At 46.2% G+C, this 21,747-nt stretch overlaps 3 protein-coding genes and 1 pseudogene across 5 annotated transcripts; 3 read left to right on the forward strand and 1 right to left on the reverse strand.

Annotated features, from left to right (window-relative positions):
- The first annotated feature begins 2,343 nt into the window (after window positions 1-2,343).
- Window positions 2,344-4,039, forward strand: LOC117865284 (uncharacterized; annotated as a pseudogene).
- Window positions 4,040-5,634: 1,595 nt separating this feature from the next.
- LOC117865813 (transcription factor E2FA) lies at window positions 5,635-10,150 on the forward strand. Of its 2 annotated transcripts, none has more exons than XM_034750050.2 (14): window positions 5,635-5,956; window positions 7,170-7,359; window positions 7,437-7,493; window positions 7,592-7,677; window positions 7,758-7,846; window positions 7,920-7,974; window positions 8,092-8,144; window positions 8,226-8,276; window positions 8,376-8,424; window positions 8,513-8,578; window positions 8,666-8,742; window positions 8,854-9,073; window positions 9,515-9,581; window positions 9,696-10,150. In XM_034750050.2, exons 1-14 carry the CDS (start codon window positions 5,798-5,800, stop codon window positions 9,800-9,802), a joined length of 1,326 nt encoding a protein of 441 aa, XP_034605941.1. In that variant the 5' UTR covers window positions 5,635-5,797; the 3' UTR covers window positions 9,803-10,150. The 2 variants fall into 2 exon arrangements, with proteins under 2 accessions (XP_034605941.1, XP_034605940.1); XM_034750049.2 differs by having other exon boundaries at window positions 5,639-5,956; window positions 9,693-10,150.
- A 3,701-nt stretch (window positions 10,151-13,851) lies between these two features.
- Window positions 13,852-14,963, forward strand: LOC117864336 (uncharacterized). The gene has a single exon (XM_034748399.2). The coding sequence runs from the start codon at window positions 14,199-14,201 to the stop codon at window positions 14,727-14,729; it is 531 nt and encodes a 176-aa protein (XP_034604290.1). The 5' UTR covers window positions 13,852-14,198; the 3' UTR covers window positions 14,730-14,963.
- Window positions 14,964-15,122: 159 nt separating this feature from the next.
- On the reverse strand, window positions 15,123-21,494 carry LOC117864335 (putative HVA22-like protein g). Of its 2 annotated transcripts, none has more exons than XM_034748397.2 (6): window positions 21,220-21,494; window positions 21,003-21,101; window positions 17,805-17,849; window positions 17,651-17,714; window positions 17,343-17,549; window positions 15,123-15,500 (listed from the first exon to the last, which is right to left on the reverse strand). In XM_034748397.2, the coding sequence occupies exons 1-6, from the start codon at window positions 21,249-21,251 to the stop codon at window positions 15,324-15,326; spliced, it is 624 nt and encodes a 207-aa protein (XP_034604288.1). In that variant the 5' UTR covers window positions 21,252-21,494; the 3' UTR covers window positions 15,123-15,323. The 2 variants fall into 2 exon arrangements, with proteins under 2 accessions (XP_034604288.1, XP_034604289.1); XM_034748398.2 differs by having other exon boundaries at window positions 15,123-15,497; window positions 21,220-21,492.
- Window positions 21,495-21,747: the final 253 nt, after the last annotated feature.

The raw sequence follows: 21,747 nt of genomic DNA on the forward strand, positions 1-21,747 counted from the left end.
TTCGATCCATTGCAGCAAATCGTGGTTACGAATTCGTCTCTGGCTAACCAAGCCTTAAGCTATCATTTTGAGTGCAAATTCTATGTATATACCAGCTGGCTGGATGTCAACTCATTCGGCCTGTTCTGCTGGACTTATAAGCCGGCTGAAACGGCTGATTTGTTGTGAGAGAAAAATATTATTTGATGGCTGATAAGTCGACTGATAAGCTGAAGCGAATGGAGCCATTGTCTCGTGGATCTGTTCCAATAAAGTTGGGTCTTGAAGGAGTGCTATAAGGATGGCCTTGTACATTGTACTCCCTTGAGGATCCAACGTATTTATTATCCTGGTGTGCCGCAGAGCGCGCGCCTGACTCACTGACTGATTGCATGCAGTAGACAGTAGAGTTGGCAGCTCTGGTCGATGGCGCATCAGGACCCGCCGGTGAAGCTGCGGCACGTAGTACGGTATGTACGCGCGGCTCCCAAAATCAATTGCGCATTTTCATCGTGCCTCGCCCGGCCCGGTGCGTGCGTACATAATATCCACGTCAAATCAAATCACTTACGGGTAAAACGTTGCCTGCACTCAAGCTAGGAAGACGTGAAAATAATGAGAGCTAAAAAAACGTATATTCCCTTCTAGTAGTAATTCGTTTCTTGTTGGCGATGGATTAGGCTTTAGTGACTTTGATGATATGACCACAAAGCTTTTTCATAAAGTAAAGAAAGACCGGCCACCAAAAGACCATGCGTGGCATTTTCTGACCGAAAGCTAGCCCATCGGCAGTACATGCATTATACTTGAGGAATCACTTTTGCTTGTTTCAGCCACAACCTTTAATTTCTGAGTGAGAGGCAACCACAATATGCCATTAAACTACGTCCCCTCCTTTCGGGGAAAAGGGTACACTTCGCCATTTCCTTCTCCGGAAAAACTATAAAAGCCAGCATAATCGTCTTTCGGTTTTTTTGCGGAATATACACCTTTGTGTTACCAGAAAGATAATATTCCACATAGCATGCATATTTGAAAAAAAGAACTGACACCAGGAAAAAGAAAAGGAAAAAATACCTGAATGTACAATTGCATATATTTATCGCATTTCTTTTTTTTTTCCCGAGCTAGAAGGTACCTCCATTAAATATAGGCCGACGTAATGCCTGCCGCCACAATGTAAGGGGGTGTTTATATGCAAGGTGCTAAACTTTAGCAGTGTCATATCGGATGTTCGGATGCTAATTAGGAGGACTAAACATGAGCTAATTATAAAACTAATTGTAGAACCCTGTGCTAATTCGCGAGACGAATCTATTAAGCCTAATTAATCCGTCATTAGCAAATGGTTACTGTAGCACCACATTGTCAAATCATGAACTAATTAGGCTTAATAGATTCATCTCGCGAATTAGACTCCATCTGTGCAATTAGTTTTGTAATTAGCCTATTTTTAATATTTCTAATTAGCATCCAAACATTTAATGTGACATGTGCTAAATTTTAGTGGGGTGTATCCAAACACCCCCTAAGTTGTAGCATTCGTACGGACCACTGTCAGGGTCACAATAGGACGTACTAATGTGCTACCACAAGGACATCTACAAAACTTAATTTCTGTGAAAATGTGACATCACATGGCGCTGAACCAATCAAGAGCTCAAGTACGTACGTGTTCAGAGCTGACTCTACAGTTAACTGCATCGGTCTCCAACTCCACCCGTATCATCCCAGAGCATCCGAAGCATACAGCTCGGAGCCCTGTACAAGTAACAAGTGCCATAGCTTTCAGCTTGTAAAGCATCAGAAAAATGCTCAAGTTTCTTCGGCTCCTGAACCCACCACAGCACTCTCAGATCATCTGTATCCCCTGAGATCACAATTCAGCATCAATGTTAATTTTCACCTATGACATACTGCTGCTTTAATTGTGAGTTTTGTTTCTGATCCATGGGAGTCAGGAAGCTAAGCTTATGAATGAGGGAATATATTTTTCCAGTGCTAAGCTTCTCGTCACTGTATCAACACACGTAAGGCCCAGTTTTGCAACCATGCAAAATCTTTGATCTTTATAAACGGGCCGTATCATAAGCTTAACCGAACCGACGAACCTGTTGTACCAGCAAGAAGGCCGAAACCCCCAAACACACACGCGCGCAACAAACTCACTTACAGCCCAACAAGTCCATGCACTTGCTGTATAGGACCATCATCCCGGAATCCACACACACATTTCTTCCCCCACCTTATAACTGAGCCCATAACTAACATGGCCTGGCCTAGAATTGAAAGAAGCGCATCTCGAAGCCCATAACGGGACGCGACGAGCCGCCGAGATACTGCAAAGCGCTGGCCCGGGACCACGACGCCGACCTCCTCCGCGCTCTGCAGTACAACGGCAACGGCACCCTCCACGGAGAGCAGCAGGTCCTCAATTCGCTCTCCGACGGACCGGACGGCGACGGGAGGAGCAAGAGGCCGCGTATCTGCGCCCGGGACTGCGCGAAGCCGATCATGGAGCTTCCCGTGGAGGAGCGGGTGAAGGTGCTCGACCTCCTGCAGCGCGACGACGCGGCGCTCACCGTCTCCGACTACAACGACATCCTCTCGGCGCTGGCGCGGGCGGGTGACTACGCGTCGGCCGTCGCTCTGTTCCGCGCCATGCCCGTCGCCCCCGACGCCCACTCCTTCGCCACCGCCGTGCAGTGCCTCTGCCGCCAGGGCGCGCCCGACGAGGCCAAGCTCGCGCTGGACGAGATGGTGGTGCTCGGGTTCCGGCCCAGCGTCGCCACGTTCTCCGCCGTGGTGGGGTGCCTCTGCAAGCGCGGCTGCGTCACCAAGGCCATGGAGGTGTTCGACGCCATGAGCGCGCTCGGGTGCGAGCCCACCATCCGCACCTACAACAGCCTCATCGGCGAGCTCTCTGCTACGTCGGCCGGCTCGAGGAGGCGCTCGACCTGCTCAACAAGCTCAAGGGCTCGCCCAAGACGCCGGACATCTACACCTTCACCATCGTGCTCGACGGCTTCTGCAAGGTCTGGCGGACGGAGGAGGGCACGGCCATCTTCCACGACGCCATCGGGATGGGCCTCTCGCCGACCATCTTCACCTACAACGCGCTCCTCAACGGCCACTGCAAGGAGGGGAACCCGCTCAGGGCGTTCGCGGTGCTCATGGAGATGTGCGGCGGCGAGGGCGCCTGCCCGCCGGACAAGATCAGCTTCGGCATCGTGCTGACCGCGCTGATGCGCGCCGGCGAGACCGCGGCGGCGTGGAAGACGTACAAGCGGATGGAGCGCGCCGGGTTCGAGGCGGACGGGCGCGCGCTGGACACGCTGGCGCGGGGCCTGTGCCGGCGGTACGCGGCGGACGCCTCGGCTCTGGGCGACGCCAGGGAGGTGTTCGCGAAGCTGGTGGCGTCGGGGCAAGAGCCGGTGTCGTACACCTACTGCCTGATGGCGCAGGCGCTGGCGCGCGGCGGCGAGGTGGACGCGGCCGTGGCGCTTCTGGAGGAGATGGTGCGCAGGGGGTACGCGCTGCGGGTGCTGGTGCTGGTGCTGGTCATGATCGTGCGGGACTTCGTGCCGGGGCGGAACGCGTTCGACGCGCTGCTGGGCGAGCTCAGCCGGCTGGGCCGGTGGCCAGACGCCATGGCCGTGTACGCCACCGCCGTGAAGCGCGGCGTGGTGGTCTCGTGGAAGTATCTGAGCAAGGTAAAGGAGGAGGAGCCCGTTCGGCTGGGCGTTCCGCAGTGACCGCTGCCTGGTCGCAGGATCACACCATCTCTGCGACCGCGAGGCTTTCCGGCGTCCGGATTTGGAAGCCGGCGTTGCTCTGTGTGTCCGTCGCTGAAGATGGAGTTTGGAACGAGGCTCCGAGTTGCGTGCAAATGCATCATGACTCTCCCGAGGAGGAAGAACATACAGCTGACGGCTTGCATTTGGCGTGCGTGGATTTTAGAGATTTTTTTCGAGAGGAAGACACGAGGAATGTACCAATTTTCTGTAAATCATTTCTGCTCGATCGGATTGACCGGGCGAAGCATTGGCAATCGAATTTACGACCAGCGTCGCTCGGTTCTCGGTACCTGGCCGGCGCGGCAAGGTATGACCGTATCTCTACTCTAAAAAAATATTACCACCACCCCGTGGTCCTCCATCCCACCCTCCGAGAAAGATTTGATGGCCTATCTGAAGTCCAAACTTGGAGCCCATAACTCTTTGGGTCGGACCAATGGGTACATGTATGGGCCGTCAATGGGTCTACTTCCCCCGCCTGCCTGCCTGGTGCCTGCATTCTGGCCTTGTTGGCCCATTCTCGCAGTGCCACGCGCCAAGCAGCGCGTTCAAGCTGAAATTTGCCCGAGATTTTTTTATAGGGATGGAGTGGACGGATGGTCCACATCAGTCAAACCTACAAGAAAACAATGTGCTACCTACCACCTCCACGAATCACTGACAGGTGGGTCTATAGTTTGCTGGGTCCACATGTCATGCCCGTACTACTAATCTCGAGTAGCTGTTCGCAGAAGGGAATTCTCGTGTCGCAACAAGCGCAGTTCGTTCATCCTCGGCGTGCGCTGGCGTGAACCAATCAGGATGCTCCCCGCCAAAACCAAGCGGCGGTACGCGCGCGAGCCCGCGCGTGGTCCACCTGTCAGCGTGACGAGGTGGGGGAGGGCCACGAGGCGCGCGGCGGGAAAATAAAAGCGCGCGCACTCGGCAGTTCACCCGGGGATTCGGACCCCACAACAGCTGGACGGTTTCTCGCCGGTCACGCTTTACTTTCTCGCCCATGGCTTTCCTTTCTTCCGATCAAAATGACCACCACATCACATCGCCCCTACTTCACCCAAGTACACCAGTATTTGCAGGATTGCTCAGCCTCAATACAATCAACTGCTCAAGGACTCAAAATGATATTTCACTTTGGAAAATAGAACTGCATATGTTTTGGTTTAATAATCAGTAAAACTACACATAAAATATTTAGTGCGCAGAATTATGCAATCAGACACATTGTGAATAGTTCCGCACTATATTGTTTTGTATCTATAAACGACATCCAAATCTATTTTGAAGACTGAATTGAAACAAAATATACCGTAGATTTTTGAATCAAGTGTTTCCTCTGCAAAGTATGCTAATAGTAGTCATGACTTAGACGTGCACAAGTTTAAAATCATTGCAAGAATGACTCAAAAACATGTTTTCGGTGGAAAACATAAATATCTTAAGTGTACCCGAATAATTGCCACCATTTCTTTATCACCTAACATTGTAACATGGCAGAATTAGAAAGCATAGTAGTAGTATGTACATCAAATTACGAGCAATGTGTCCCAAAATCAGTAATTTAAGGCATTCCCCTACTGTTTACTGATGTAACTAGACGTGGCCCCAAAATATTTTGAGAATTTTGCAAAAAACAAAGAGAATAACCTTTTGAGATGTTTTAAAATCACAATGCGTGGATTAATATGAAGGAACTTCACTGAAAATGCTAGAAAGGCAAAAGGAAACACGTCCCTGAAACAGTTCTCATCTTACATTTTTGCCCCTGCAGCCTTGCCTAGAGCTACAGCGCGCCCCGTGCAAGTCGTCCACACCATAAACTGGCAACCCCCACTGAAAACTCCAATTTCCCTCGCTTCTCCCACCCCACTTTTCCCTCGTTTTCTTCCCTCCCTTCCCTTCCCCTCCCTCCCGCCGCGCAAACCCTCGCCCCCCGCCGCCGTCTCAGATCCCAGCTCCCGAACCCTGCCTCCCCACCGCGCGCCGGCCTTCCGATCCGCGGCTCCGCGCGTGCCTCGATCCCCATGGCGGCGGCGGCCGGCGGTGCTGCCGGCGAGGCCAGGGCGCGGGCGCTGCTGCAGCGGCACCAGCCGTTCGCGCCGCCGCCCGGCGAGTACCACAACTTCGGCGCGCCCGCGGACGCCGGCGAGGAGGTGGTGGAGGCCGTCGTCCTCAGGACGCCAGTGAGTTTCGGGGGACTGGTGCTGGAGTCCTTGTGCTGAAATTCTCGGTTGTTGGGTCGAAAACGCTAGAGCGCGGGCGGTTGATGGCCCCTCCCGCCAGCGGCGAGGGGAGCTGGGAAAGGTCGTGTGGGCCGGTGGACTGAATCGGCTTTAGCAATGCCGATGTACGTCGCCTTGGATTTGGCGTCTTGCGAGCTGGTTGGATGGGGGATGGGTGGGGTTTTGGTGTTAGCGGAGTTGAATTTGCTGAATTTTAATACCTGCCGTGGAATTTGCTGCTAATTCTGCACGGATTTCGCGATATCTGCGTTCTATCGCTCATGGAAGAGGTGACCAGATGGATAATTTGCTGTGGTTTAGGTGGATGTTGCTAGGATGTAGTAAGAGAATGTACCAATCTGGTGAAATTTGCTAATTGTGACATTTGGGAGAATAGCTTATAAATCAGTGAAGTAATTGGTTCATGAACGCTTCAATCGCTATAAATTATAAAAGTATATATGTTTTTTTGTTTGCATATGGTAATTGATATGCACCAGCTAGAGTGCGATGTAGTTCATGGTGGTGGCGTTTGGTGATTTTTGTGCTGATGAATTGGTAGTGTGTGCTGACTTATCTGGCATTTCCCCCTTTTTGTGATTGTCAGAGTACATAACCAATTGTTACCTAAATTTGGCAAACACTTGTTAAGCATATGCATCTTGTATGATGCAGAAAAGCACTGGGCACTAGCAATATGTTGGTGATAGCTTGAAATCCCCATTTAATGATCCACAACTCTGGAAATTGAGCGAACTATGTTATCGACGGTCAATCATAAACAATGTTAAAACCTGATACAGTGCATTGTGAAAAGCAGCGAAGGATTTAAGTTTACTAAAAAAGTATTACAAACCTACATCAAACTGTCTCCTTTTGAGCCAAAATAGCACACCACTATTTTGTAACTTTAGCACTGTTGTCTAATTTCTCCAAATAATCAGTCTGGCTTAATTTATTACCATCCTAACAATGTTCCCAGGAGATTCTACACTTGTCTCCTGTGGAGACTATTATGATGACGTTACATTGTTGTCGTATTAATGTAACGCTTTTCAACAACCTTTTCTCATAAATAAGATCTCAAAACCTTTTGAAAGTATAAAGACATATATGCATGCAACAGTTTACACTTTATTTAGCTCTAGTTCTAACAAGAGTATTCCTCTTGTAGTTGAAACGGAAACATAACAGAGAAGGAAATGAAGCTGCCGAATCAAATGACTGGATGATGAGCCCTGGATATGCTAATGCAGGCAGCAGTCCAGTTCCTACACCACCTTCAGGGAAAGGTTTAAAACCTTCTGCCAAGCCTAAGGCTACCAAGGGCCAGAAACCTTGCCCTCAGACCCCTTTGAATTTTGGTGAGTGATGCACATTCAATCAGACATGAATCATCTTTATCTCAGATGACTCAATCCTCCTGCATAATTTTTCACAGGTTCTCCAGGCAATCCTTCTACTCCTGTTGGTGGCTGCCGCTATGATAGCTCCCTAGGTGAGAATAATCAGTTATTGATTTTCCTGTTTTGGACAGTTACATTTCCATGATATCTTGATTTCAGATTTCCTTTCTTTTTCATTATTGCCTTTTAGGGCTCTTGACAAAGAAGTTCCTGAACTTGCTAAAAGGTGCACCTGGTGGCATAGTTGATCTAAATAACGCTGCGGAAACTCTAGAGGTTGGTACCTCCTTGTTGGTATCTTGTTCCGAGCATGTCTTTCTTTTGCTAAACATATACACGCGGAACTTGTTTTGCAGGTACAGAAAAGGCGTATATATGACATTACTAATGTTCTTGAAGGGATAGGGCTGATAGAAAAGAAGCTTAAGAACAATATCCGTTGGAAGTAATTACTCTTAATACCTGTATTTCTGATTGATTGTTTATGGGCATTACTCACTTCATATGTCCTTTTGCAGAGGAATAGATGACTCACGGCCAGGAGAAGTTAGTGATGATATGTCCATTTTACAGGTACTATGCTCCATTTCTTCCTATTTCTTTTTTTACTGAAATAGTTCTTCTCAATGCAGATGCTTAAGTAATGGTTCTTATTCTCTAAGAAATACTTATTCTATTTGTCATACACAGGCAGATATTGAAGCTCTTACACTGCAAGAGCAGAATTTGGATGAACGAATAAAGTTAGTCACCAGCTATTTAAAGCTCAAGTTATTGTTATTATTTCAGTTTCGCTAAGCATGCTCCTCCAATATTTCTTGCAGTGAAATGCGAGACAGGTTAAGGGAGCTCACTGAAGATGAAAATAATCAAAAGTAACTATCTTCTTTTTTTCCCCTTGAGATTGAGTAATTACCTTGCATGTCAATGCATTGCAGGTTTTGGATCTGATTAATGAATCTCTCTACCTGCAGGTGGCTTTATGTTACAGATGATGATATCAAATCTTTGCCATGCTTTCAGGTTTTTTTTTCTTACTCTAGTAACTGTTAAAAATGATCAGCGCTACTCAGTATATAATCAGTAACTAACAGATCACTACAACATGCAGAATCAAACTCTAATTGCTATAAAAGCACCGCATGGTACAACTTTGGAAGTCCCAGATCCTGATGAGGTGGGTTCCAAAACCATCCTTGTTTGTCACCCTCAAGGTCATAGGGGGATGTTACATTTCTTTAATGGGGTCAACTTCCCTATGCAGGTTAATGATTATCCTCAAAGAAGGTACAGGATTGTGCTGAGGAGTACCATGGGTCCGATAGATGTGTACCTAGTTAGGTATGTGCTCATTATATCCCCATGCCTGGCATATGCTAAAAATCATATAATTCAGAATGTACATCTCCAACTTAACATGACGCCTAACATTGTTGTGTTGATTGATTGTAGTCAATTTGAGGAGATGAGTGGCATGGAGACTCCTCCAAGGCCTACACCAACAATAAGCATGGATTCTCTAGAGAATCCTAGGACGCCTTTGGCTGCAGAATGCAGCAAATCTGCAGGAATAGAACCTAACATTCAAGAAGGGTTTACACTACCTCCTGATGCTCCTAGTAGTTCGCAGGACAACGGAGGGATGATGAAGATTGTCCCTTCAGAACTTGATGTAAGTTTGCTTCAATGCATAATTATTCAACAGGTTGTTCAAAATGAAATCGATTTGTCTATGATCATGTGCGTAGTATTTAATAGCATGTTTTTTTGCACCCGCTCAACTTCACTTGATGCTTCATTCTTACTTCGTCTAATTTGGCAAATAGTGTTCTCTTTGCTTCTCTGTAGTATCTTCTTTTTATGGAATATCAACTTCTTTATAGCACTTCATTATTCAAAGATCGATCTGTGCGAAGAGGTACAACTTGAGTTTGTTCTTGACCATTATCACTGTAGTGCTGGGCAACAAAACCTTTTTCCTAATATTGGAATACCTTGTATGCAAATTCTGTCTTGGATATATCTTATATAACACATCTGAATTCATCAGCAATACTTGCAGTTCTGTAGCGCAAATACTTTGTAATGCATTAACCGTCCTTTTCCTTGGCAGACTGATGCAGACTACTGGCTCTTATCAGACACAGGAGTTAGCATCACGGACATGTGGAAGACAGCACGTATCCTTCTAACAGTCTCTGTCACCTTATCTAAGATTTTCATGTAGTATATCATATGCAGAATTTTGATATGAATTATGAAACCAGTAAATCCTTAACTCGACAACGCAGCAGATGTGGAGTGGGACGGGATTGAGAAATTCAACGCGGAGGATTTCCTGGAAGTCAGCACGCCCCGGCAGCAGGATAAACCGGCCGACGTCGTGGACCCTCGTGTATAAACTGAAAACCGCTGAATCGGTGCAGGGAACACCATCCATATTTTAGCGGCCGATCCGATCAACCTGGAGCGATAGATGGCTGAGTGATGTACAGGTGCTAGCCCAGAAATAACTTAACTGATCTTCTGGACATGCCGGTCATATAACCGAGCGTGGAATGTTGATGGCTCAGGCTGGCCTTCACAGGTTGAAACCATGTGCCGTGCCTGGAAGTTGCATGCTGTTGTGCATCTCACAGCATTAGGATTGTACAATTATTAGGAATACATATATTGTGTGTGCCGGTGATGCTCGCCGAGATCCATTTGTAAAATAGCAGTTACTATTATTTATTATTTGTGTGATACAGATTCGTCTCTCTTTTTCTTAAAAAAAAGAAATCAATCGTGTGATCTCCATGGGGGCTGAGTTTATTGATGCCATCCCAGGATGGATGCTGCTATAAACAAGCCATGCTCTGCAAGTGACCTGTCGTCGGCCTTTGAGTGTCTTGGTAGACGATCTCTCGCCATCACTGGTTACGGCAATCTCTTGTGCTGATGGTGCATGTGGATCGTGATCTCTGCTAGCATTTGATTATTACGCTGCTTCCCTGCAGCTTCGCATCGGAAGCAACCCTGCTAGTCCGTTTCCTTTTCTTGCTTGTCACATCGGGCATCCGGTTGACTGGAATTTTCTTTCCCTGAGCGCCGTTGATGCGGTTTATGTTTATATCCTCGTGCTATTACAAAATGGAGTCACGGTCAATGTCGAATATCCTCCTGCACGTGAGCAGTCGTAGATGGCACCACACCATGTCAGTGACGCGTCAAAGGCTTATCTGCTTCATTTTTGGCCTGGAAGCATGATGTGGTTAAATGGTTGTCCTTCAGCTTGGCGCCTGCTACAGGGTCAAAGCCAGAATTCTTTGCTTCAGAATTTTTTTTAAAAAAAATCAAGGATTCAAACTCTCAAGTAGCTATTTAGTTCGCCAACGTCTGCACATGGGATGATTAGCAAAGTTGAGTGCCTAGTTTAGTTAAACAAGGCTTCTTCTTTGAGAAGATACGTTCAGAATTCTTATAGAATTGGCGTCTTACGAAAAGGGACGTTGAAGCCAGATCTTTTTTCCATTGTCTAAAAAGAGTGCCCTCCGTGGAAGACCACAAATAGAGGAAATACAACAACCATCTTGACTACACCTTTTGTTGCATTACTCTTCATCCTATCGCTGTTCGATACAGGCAGGTATTTTCCTGAGATGGAAATTCCTGCAGGCCATGATTAAGAGTGGCAATGGACCACTGATATTTGCATCTTGTTTATTTTATTGTTACAAGCTTGCCAGCTGGAGTGCTACCCAATAAAAATGGCAAGACGCCTAAAACAATTGCAATGGAAGATGCGCCAACTATGACCTACTAGATTTCTTCTCTTCTTTTTTTAGCCACAGGTTTTGGAAACTATCTCGACCCTTATTCAAAGAAGAGGTCATGAATCAAGTGCTAAAAAACGGGTTAAGGACTAGTAGCCAACATTTGGTTATTGTATTTCATATCTCCCTCTTTGATCCCCTAATATTCTCCTCAGATTATGCAGGCATTATATGCCGTTTAACTGATCCCTACTTGTCCAAAAACAAAAGGGACTTTATGCATTCTGGTCCACCTCACGGCGTCACCTAGCCCGGCTTCATTCGCAGATGTTGTTCGATTCTGATAGACTCCCCAATGTGGAGTGCTGACTGTTGAGCATAAAGTGAGTGTTTCCACCTTACTGTATTCTTCAGCTGCAAAATGCAAGTAAGATCCCACCTTGAAATGTTGACATGGACTGATAATGACTTACTAAGACTTGTTTTTAAAGCATGTGCATCGTGCGCGCGCAACGGAATCAAGCAGTAGAGTGGTTTAAAAGACAGAAAGAAAAACAGACAGTATAAGTGAGAGAGGGGTTGTATGTTATCTAAACCGGCCACCTGCTAGGCTGCTAGAGACAAAGCCTTCCATAGTGCCGTACTGCCGTCTGATCTGATGTGATGTATAAACACATCGCCCAAAGGAAATGCAACAACTGTCTTGACTGCACTTTGATGTGATTATATATCAGCTGCATCCAGTGGCTTTCAGGTATTAACACTTCTGAATTCTAGCCCTTTATTTTTTTAATAAGAAAACATCTTTCAGTCCTGCCTGATAGGGAAAACATTTATTTACATCTTATTTGTTGTTACAAGCTTAACAATAGCTGGTGTTCTTTTTTTCTTAAAAAAAATAGCTGGTGTATTACTGGGAAAAAATGGCGAGTGGCCTAAACTTGTAAGGCACTCTCCGTAGAAAGCAGTGTTTCGTTTATACCATTTTCTTTTGTTACCACGAGACAAGTAGTTTATCTGCTTTGGCAATGACTTTACGGAGATGTCACTTGGATGGACCTCTAATACTGTATCCTAAGCAGCTAAACTCCGCAGGTACACCTGCTTTTACCTGCATCCTGCTTGCCCAAAAAGAAGAGGAGAATTTGCATCTGCACCACTTGCCCAAGCTTGCTCATCCTGATAGATGAGCTAGATTCCTAAAGAATATATCCCAAGTGCGCAATGCTGACTGTTGAGCATCGAACACTCTCCAACGTGGATCAAGATTCCAACGGAATGCGGATTGCTGAGTCGGACTGATCCCGACCGGGCCCACACGAGGCAACTGGGACGAGAAAAAGGTAGTCTTGTGTTTGTGACGCGAGGGCATGAGCAAAATGCGGCAAAATTAGGGCCACATTCTCCAGCAGCGCCACAGCTTTCTCGTTGCATCCGTGCCACTACATTTGCTGGGGGCCATTAGGTAGCCTTCCATCCTGGCCATTCGGTTCATCAAGAGGGGTAGGTAAATTGCTCCTAATTCTCATCCTGTTTTGAAATGTTCTTTGTAGTGGCCCCAAACTTTGATAGGGATGTCCTTGTTATCCACGGGCTGCTCTTCTTGCCGTGGAGAGTTTGCGGTCGTTAACACATCACCATTGAGGCATTGACCATGCAATACTGTTTCGTTTCAATTTGGATGTCCTTTTTGTATTAGATTGGTTGACTTCTTAGGATCGGACTAGTAATTTCCTTGCCAATTGCATTTTCAATATTTGTATGACTACGCACCAATAATTTTTTTTAGCAGTGTTGCTAATCACAAATGCAATAATAGGATTTCACCATGCTAATATATAGTCTTAAAAGTGTTAATAGTCACGTCAATTGAGAAGAAAGAAGAGAATACAAAGTTGTCTATCCCCAAAACATCAACTTCTAAAAAGCAATGACCGATTGAAGTGTTCGATACTAGTACCACTCGGTTATGCTAACAAACCCTTCTGCGCTAAATTTTTTTTCTAAACAAACTCTTGTTTTTTTTTGTAAGGACACATCGGAGTCTTTTTCATGGAAACATGACTCCAGGACAAGTCAGAGTCTTTTGCTTAGAAACATGAGTCCAAAATCCACCACTAAGTACTCGTACAATGCAACATCTACATTTTGCTACGTCACCTCTGAAACTATACTGGATTGCAACATCAACTCTTAAACATAAATAGCTAAATCAAGAGACAGTAACGCAAAACGCTCTCTTATGAATTTTTTTACGACTGCGAGATATTACGTACTTGCTTTAAAAAGGCACCATATTGCGGAAATCATCGTTCTACCTCATTTTTTAAGGGATAAACTCATGTATACCATTTTTAGATATTTATTTTTATAACGTGCTCACCTGAACACACCCGCTCTTACGAGCACCCAAGAGAATAGATCGATACATCTTGAGATGACGAAATGGTATATTTTTCCCATATTTTTGTGAAATAAGATTTTCACACCGGTATAATTTTGCATAGCACATATTTCAAATGTATTGAAGTCTTTGACAAATAAACACTTCACACGTAGAAATTTACTAGAGCATGTCGTCGCACACTTTGAAGATTTCTGTAACCAGAGCTAGGATTTGTAAGACCCTGTAAAAGAAAAGCGTATGGGAATTGGGATAGGAGGAACGCAGTCAGCCGCGCGCTGACGTGGATCCCAATAATTTCTGTGGGCCCCACCCGCCACCCCGGAGCCGCTCGCCCCGCGCGGCCTGAGTCCGACAAGCCGTTTCGGGTTCACTAGGCCCCAAAATTCCATTCCCGTCCTAATCCCACCTCAGAAATTCACACTCTACTGATTTTCGCCGGTCGATGACATGTGGGCCAGCTTCTGCTATTTCGCAGCGTTTTTAGAGGGCGCTATATATGACACCCGTGCAAAAAGAATTCTTCTTCCCCTCCTCCTCCCACTCTCTGTCTCTCTCTGCCCCGAGCAAGTCGTCGTCGCCTCCTCCCAAAGCTCGCTGGTTGATTCGATTCCTACCACTCGCCGATCGCTTCTGCTATGCCGTCGGCGCCAGCCGTCGTGCCGCCGGAGTTGCCGAAGCTTTCGCCGACGTCGCAGCAAGCCCTCCGGCCGCGCTCTCCGCTCGCCAACGGCTCGGCCGGCGGCGACTTCGAGCTGCGGCACTGGCGCAGGCCCAAGAAGCGCGCGGCGCCGTCGCCGCCGTGGGCGCCGCCGGTTATCCAGATCCCGGAAGGCGCCGGGAGCGACGAGGACAGCAACAGCAGCGGCGGTGGCGGCGGAAGGCACGGGTACACCAGCCTCCGGGACATCCTGTCGTCGCCGGAGTACGCCTTGACGGCGGGCGGCTCGCCCGCGGCCTGCGGCGGCGTCCTCGGCGGCGGTTGCGGCAGCTGCGGGGACATACACATGATCCGGCACCCGCTTGTGAAGCACGCGGCGTACGCGTACCTGCAGATGACGCCGTCGGCCAGGGAGGACCCCGCCCGCCGCGGCCGGCGCTGGCGGAGCCCGCTCTGCCGCCTCCTGCTCGGCTGCCTCAGCTTCATCGGGGCGCTCTTCCGGCCCTGACTCCAGCGGCGACACCGGGCTTGCGGTTCTTGGTTGCAATTTCTCCTTTTTCGTTCCTTACCATTCTGGTTCTCGTGTGATTGAGTTTTTCTTAGGATTCTCTCTTTTTTGCGAGGATTTTCATAGAATTTTCATGCTTTGCTTGAAGTGTAATTTCTGTAAATAATTTGCTAGGATTAGGCACAATTGGAGATGAGATTATAGCAGGAAGAGAAATGATTGATCGCGCACTAACAGCATCTGATTAGTTAGCTTGATTCTGTCTTGTTTTTTTTAGTGGTCATGAAGTAATGATTGGCGCTATGAATATGATAGCAATAAAATGAGAAAACAGGTAATGAAGCAGACTGAAATATATTCCATCGCAGCAAAAAGAAGACTGAAACATACTGATGCACTAACGATTTCTATCATATCACTTCAACAATACTGGATACACATCAATCTGTTCTTCACAATGGTGAATGGTGAATGGGTTGCTGATTTTGCTATGTACTCCCCCTTTTCTTTTTCTCTGGCTTTCTTTGATTCGATTCATTCTATGTACAACAGAAATCACCCCCTATAGTTTCTGTAGGAGTCTCTTGATTTCCTCTAGTAATGCTTGCCGTTTGTCGGTCGCCGGGGGTTGGCGCCGCCGATGGTGGCGCGCAGAGCCTCGGCCAGCACGGCCGCGTCAGGGTTGCTGTCGAAAATGGACTCCTGCGGTGGCGGTGACGGCGGCCGGCGCTTGGTGGCGAAGGGGCTCCAGCCCGACTTCTTGTTCTTCTGCTGCACGTGAATACAAAAACGAAACCAACCGTTATCACAATGCCTGCTGTGAAAAGAAAAATGCATCCAGTCAGTGCTTCACAATCAGTGCGCCGGGATTCGTGCACGTGGACGCACATGTCCGTTTGGTGGATACGAATACGACGCTGCCTCCTGTGTAGCTGAACCTTTGTACAGGACGGCGTGTACCGACCAGGCAACAACCACTCGACACGATGTCTTACAAATTTCACTGCTCCCAACTGTGGCCCGGTTAAGCTGGGCTTCATCGCGTAAAGTTACTCGTCATATATACTACGAGATGCCAATACGTGAGTTTCGATTTCTGCAGTTCATCAAATACCAAGGGGTGTTTGGATCTCTAGTCCGGACTAAAATTCACGTCACATCGAATATTCGGAGGCTCATTAGGAGGACTAAACATGAGCTAATTATAAAACTAATTACACAGATGGAGACTAATTTACGAGACGAATCTATTAAGCCTATGTTTACTGTAGCATCACATTGTCAAATCATGGACTAATTAGGCTTAATAGATTTGTCTCGCAAATTAATCTCCATCTATGCAATTAATTTTATAATTAGTTTATGTTTAATACTCCTAATTAGGATCTTAACATTCCATGCGATAGGAATTTTAGAAGAAACTAAAGAAACAAACACCTCCAAAGACCATCCCAGGTCAGAAAGAAGTGAGCATTCATCAGACCCGTTCACGGCGCGTGGGAGCAGGTTCAGCGCATGGGAGGAGAAGGCAACGTTGCAGGAGCTGACAGGAATGAGACAAGGTCAGACCGTCAGAGCTGGGCAGGATCAGTTTGTGGAAGGGGATGAAAGGAAACGATCAGGTTGGCAGGTTGCGCTGGCCCTTTGGCTCTTGTGCAGACAAGTGCCCACGTTCTCCGCGCGGGATGCTGCTGCTTTCCCAGTTGCTGCTAGACTAGAGCCGGTTGGGCATCACTGTCCGGTGGGCCAGGATTGAATGGGAGCAGCGAGAGGCTGACAGCTGCAGGCAGGGGCCGCATGAGCGAGAAGCCATGGCCTCAGATTGAGGTCGGGCCGTAGGGGAGAGGGGGCAGGCGAGCCCCTGGCAGTTGGCAGGCACTGGGCATGGCCGGATTGGTGGATAATGCTGCTGTAGTACTTGTCAAAGTGGGGCGGTGAGAGGGAAGCCAAGGAAGGAGTGAGTTGGCAGAATTGGGGGCTGGGCTTTCTTTGTTAGCAACAGTTTGTTTGATGCCGGTTGGAGTTTCTACAGATGTGCCAAACGGGAGGTGTCATGGTTCGTCCAAAAGAAAAGGTTTTTGGCACCCAGAAAAGGTGGGAGTCTGATGGTGAGATTTAGGTAGAATTTGATATAAAACAGAAACATGCGAATTTGACATAGTATATGTAAAGAACTTTGACATGATTTTTTTTTCATATGATCAAGAAAAACAGATATCACTGGGAAAATGTATGTATTTCTGATTGTGATACTTTGCTTGGATGGCATGCAATGGAACAACAGTTCTTTATTGTAGGATAGCTAATCAACGGTACTGAATTTGATTACTAAGAAAACCTAATAAATATACATGGCAAGTAGCGCTACTGAATTTAAAATAACCATACTGCATGGTCTTTCGACTGTATAATGCATAGGACATGAACTTTACCAAGAACAGAGAAATTTGTATAAGAAATTCATGGTCAATTGTTTTTCAGTAATTTAACACAGATGAGAAGCCGCATGCAGAAATTAAGTCCAGAATGGAACATGTCATGTGGGAGCAAGGAATAACATTTTAATATAGTACATGCTATACTGAGTAGGTTTGATGGAAAAATTGCCATTACCTCTGCACTGGATCCTTCAGGTTTCTCAGATACGACATAGCGGAGGACATCCATGAAGAAGGCCGTCCCTTTGTCTGCGAAATTCTTGACGTAGAAGCTAATCAGTTGACCGGATTTCGCCCTCAGATGCAGTAGCCTCTGCTCAATGTTTGGTTCGTATTGCATCACTATGGGCCGAAGAAAGGTGTCATATACAACATCACTTCCCTGCAGATGCAGTCAAGTTAAAGCAGCTTTCGATCCAAACAAAACAAAGGTATGTTTCGCTGGAGAAGATAAAATCTGAACAAACAAATATGCTTTCTTACCTTTGTTTTTGGGTACCAGAGGTAGACAAAGAAAGCTAACTTCATTTCGGAATACATTGGCATCCTGGCATAGATACAATACAATAGGCATGCATAGATAAGCGATAGACTTCAAAATATGAAAGAAATAGTAGGTAAGAAGAATTGAACTGACCAAGAGATCACGCTCTCGAAGGCTATAACCATGGCCACAATAATCCTGAGACATTCACAAACAGGACAGTTGACAAGGATATGTTAGCCTATCTGATACAGTGGTACTCCCATACAGTCCGAAGACAACACTAATTCGGTCTTAGCAAACAAAATAAGCAACATCAAACTTACACTAGTAGTCCATGCAATAAGAGACATGGCATGATCATTTTACAAGGATATGTTAGACTATCTGATACAGCGGCACTTTTACAGAGTCTGAAGATAACACTAACTTTACACTTATATGCAGGTGCAGCACTAGTAGTCCATACAACAAGGAACTTAACATGATCATTTTTAGTCATAGATCGTACCAATCACAAAGTTATTTCTTTGTTTACTATAGTATTTGGTGCATCACTGCTAACTTGATTGTATAGTAAATAACGCCCCTAAAAGTCCAGTGAATTTCCCTTACATAGTTGAAAATGTTATTATGTTAAAAAAAATCACCTTGAAAAGAATTCCACGTTCTGGTATATGGAGATTCTTCTTTTCATATTTAACTAGTAAGTTAACATCAAATTTCAATACTATGTCCCCAAATGAGGATGGTGATTTTACCACCCAACTTGTACATATTCTACAGAAATAACTAGATTATGAAAATCATTTACTGACTTGTTTACAAAAAAAATCTGATAACAAAAGGAACTGCACATATTTGTATTCGAGATAATAGCATATCTCAGGTCAATCAACATTCCATGTATCGGACAGGCATGTAACTTCAACAAACAGGACAACAGAACTCATCCAATCTAAAATGGCAGAGCAAGAGAAATAACTACTGATACCAGCTGAGTGGAATTTTACCTAAGTGATCACTAGACAAGGTAAAGACTCATATGACTAGTTTTTTTTTTCTTTTTTGCAAACAGGATTTTGTTTCCCTCTCTTTCAGATGACAGCCTGGTCCACAGGAAGCTTCTTATCTCTTTCTTGAAGAGTTTCATGCTGAAGTCAAAGATTAGGTAAAACCTGATTTTGAACCATTTCCTGGGAAGACTTTGAATTGGTCTGCTGTTGGTCAATTGAGTACAACAACAACAACATAGCCTTTCAATCCCAAGCAAGTTGGGGTAGGTTAGAGTTGAAACCCAACAAGAGTCACAAATCAGGGTTCGGGCACATGAATAGCTGTTTTCCAAGCACTCCTATCCAGGGCTAAATCTTTAGGTATATTCCATCCCTTCAAATCTCCTTTTATTGCCTCTTCACATGTCAATTTTGGTCTTCCTCTGCCTCTCTTCACATTACTGTCACGCCTTAGGGTTCCACTATGCACCGGTGCCTTCGGAGGCCTTTGTTGGACATGTCCAAACCATCTCAGCCAGTGTTGGTCAATTGAGTAGATTAAAATTAATATGGTGGTCCTTAGAGCATCCCATATTTTAATTGGTCAGTGACCAAGTCTAGTCATGCTCAAGTCTGATTACATAGGTAAAATAACAAACCAGGGAACATTCTGCTCACGGACAACAATCTTCTTATGTCAGAGATAATGAAACGAATGACTACACACACAATCAAATTGACACTGTTAACAAGGCAAATTATTTGACGAATTTATAGTTTATATCTTCAAAAAATGTGTTCATCTTTAGACTAGTTAGTAAACTATCATATGTTTGTGCCTTGGCAATGTGAATGCAAAATCAAACAGTTTGTCAAATTTATATTAGGCTAATATTTTGAAAAGTTTGCTCTAAGATTGAAGAATGAAGGGATATCAATACTTTCTGTCATCATATGTCTTATGCTGCACAAAAGTAATGGCTGCTACTGGTTGCATTGACTACTGAGAATCAGATTGAACAAGTTCAAGAAGAATCAAATTCAGTGTAATTTGTCATTGAAACAAAGAAGTAAGCAAGAAGGTTACATAAAATAAGTTAAGCATATTTCTAAATCCAGTAAAAAACTCTGGTCCTAGAAACAAATTATGTTTAGTCGCAGTGGAATGGCTGAAATGCCCCACACTCACAGTGAATGTCAAACAAAAGGGTCATTAAATCAATGTTTTCAATTACATTTCAATAAGCATGTCATTTATCACAGAATAATTTGTTTAACTTCAACAGTAAATACAGACATTGGCAAGATAACCCAAATAGCAATTAATTAGTAACGAAAGTAAATCAGATATGATGCAGAAATAGTTTGTTAAACTTAGACAGGTAAATATAAACATAGGCAAGATAACGAAAATAGCAATTTATTAGTAATGAGTAAATCAGATATGATGCAAAAGCCTGGTATAATAGCAATAATGACAGAACACCATTCCTGTGCTAGCCCCAATTACTGATCCACCAGTGCATATTGGATGGCCTCGATCATGCGCTGTTTTATCCATCTTGCCTTTCACACATAGCAGCAAACCAAACTCTGTTTGAGTTGAGGCCCCTACAAGATGTAGAAACTAGCGCGGCAGAATCTGTCCCCCTGCTCTAATCCAGAGCACTGAATTACAATCAGAAGTCTTAGAAGCATTCCTAATGTTTGTCAGTTTTCTTTTCGCGCCTTTTTTTAGGTGGCAGAGGCAAGAATCTGAAACTGGAACAGAACTTGCCCATTTTATCAATCCTAAAATAGCATAGAGCTGGCAATCATTAACAATAAGGCTTAGGAATGGGCAATAACCCTGTGATTGACGCCGCATTCTCCCGTGGAATGCAGGACTGAGGTGTCATGATCCAGCCATCCACCTAACATCCAACTATTAACGCACCATAACGAACCTAATAGCTTGTACAATTGAAAAAACTAAAGGGAAGCAGAAATAAAGCTGGCACAATCATTTCGCATGAACTTTTGCCTGTATATAGATACACATTAAAAAAGCCCCTCCATGCTATGCTAGTCAGGGAGCAAAAAGGTTAAAGTGGGAGAACTAAAGTCAGCATCATGAAACCACATAAAACCACGTTATCCAAGTACTGAATCTCACGCCACATCGCGAAAGTGCAAAAGAGGAAGCACGCAATCACGGTTACTAATGGTAATACACAAGCAGGCCGATGAGCGACAGATGTGGGATCAGCAGCGGCGAACGCATGGTCATCGGACCGATTGGAACGAAAGTGAAACCCGAGGAAGGTGGCGGTTGACCACCGAGGGGTGGGGAAGGGGAGAGGAGGGAGGGACGCACCAGTACTGGCACCAGAAGCGGAGCATGTGCGCGTCGTTGGGGCGCGTCTCGACCGTTTTGAAGCACTCGAACGCCGGCATCGCGTACCCGAAGAGCAGCCTGCGCGGCGAAGGCCGGCGTCGGCGAACCAGAGCTCGAAATCAGCACGCATCACCAAAACCAAAACACACAGACCATCGGTGTTCGGAGGGAAGTAAAATTTCGACGGGGAACTTACAGCAGGATCTTCGAGAGGAGCTCCCCCAACATCTCTCCGGACCAGAAATGCCTGCGCGCGCGCGCGGCGCCTGTGGGCTACGACGGCGGAGCGAAATCCCCCGGGTCCTGGCCTGCGGCTGTCGCTGCGGCTTGTGGAGCGGAATGGGGGAGGAGGACTCGCGTGGAGCGGTGGGGGGTGACGCGGGGAAGGGAGGGGAGAGGAGAGGAGGCGGAGAAGAAAGCGGTTGCGTTGCCTTTGGGAAGACGCCTGCGGGCGGAGTGGGAGAATTTGAGAGCGGCGGGCAGTTGCCGAACGGCCGAGTCCTCGGACGTGGTGGGGTTGGACCCGTTCGACCACGACGACGACGGACGAGGCGACCGACCGACTGGGCCTGGGCCCTGGCTGCGCGGCGGGGCTATCTCCCGTCACGCTCGCGGTTTGCGGCATCTCTCGGAGTACATGGATGAGGAGTTGGCTTTACGCCATCTGGCCCACGATTCGGTGGGGCCTGCGGTGGTGTGGGCGGGAATCCTATCCATCTTCCAC

Source organism: Setaria viridis, chromosome 7, assembly GCF_005286985.2.
Source record: "Setaria viridis chromosome 7, Setaria_viridis_v4.0, whole genome shotgun sequence".
NCBI classification, from domain to species: domain Eukaryota; kingdom Viridiplantae; phylum Streptophyta; class Magnoliopsida; order Poales; family Poaceae; genus Setaria; species Setaria viridis.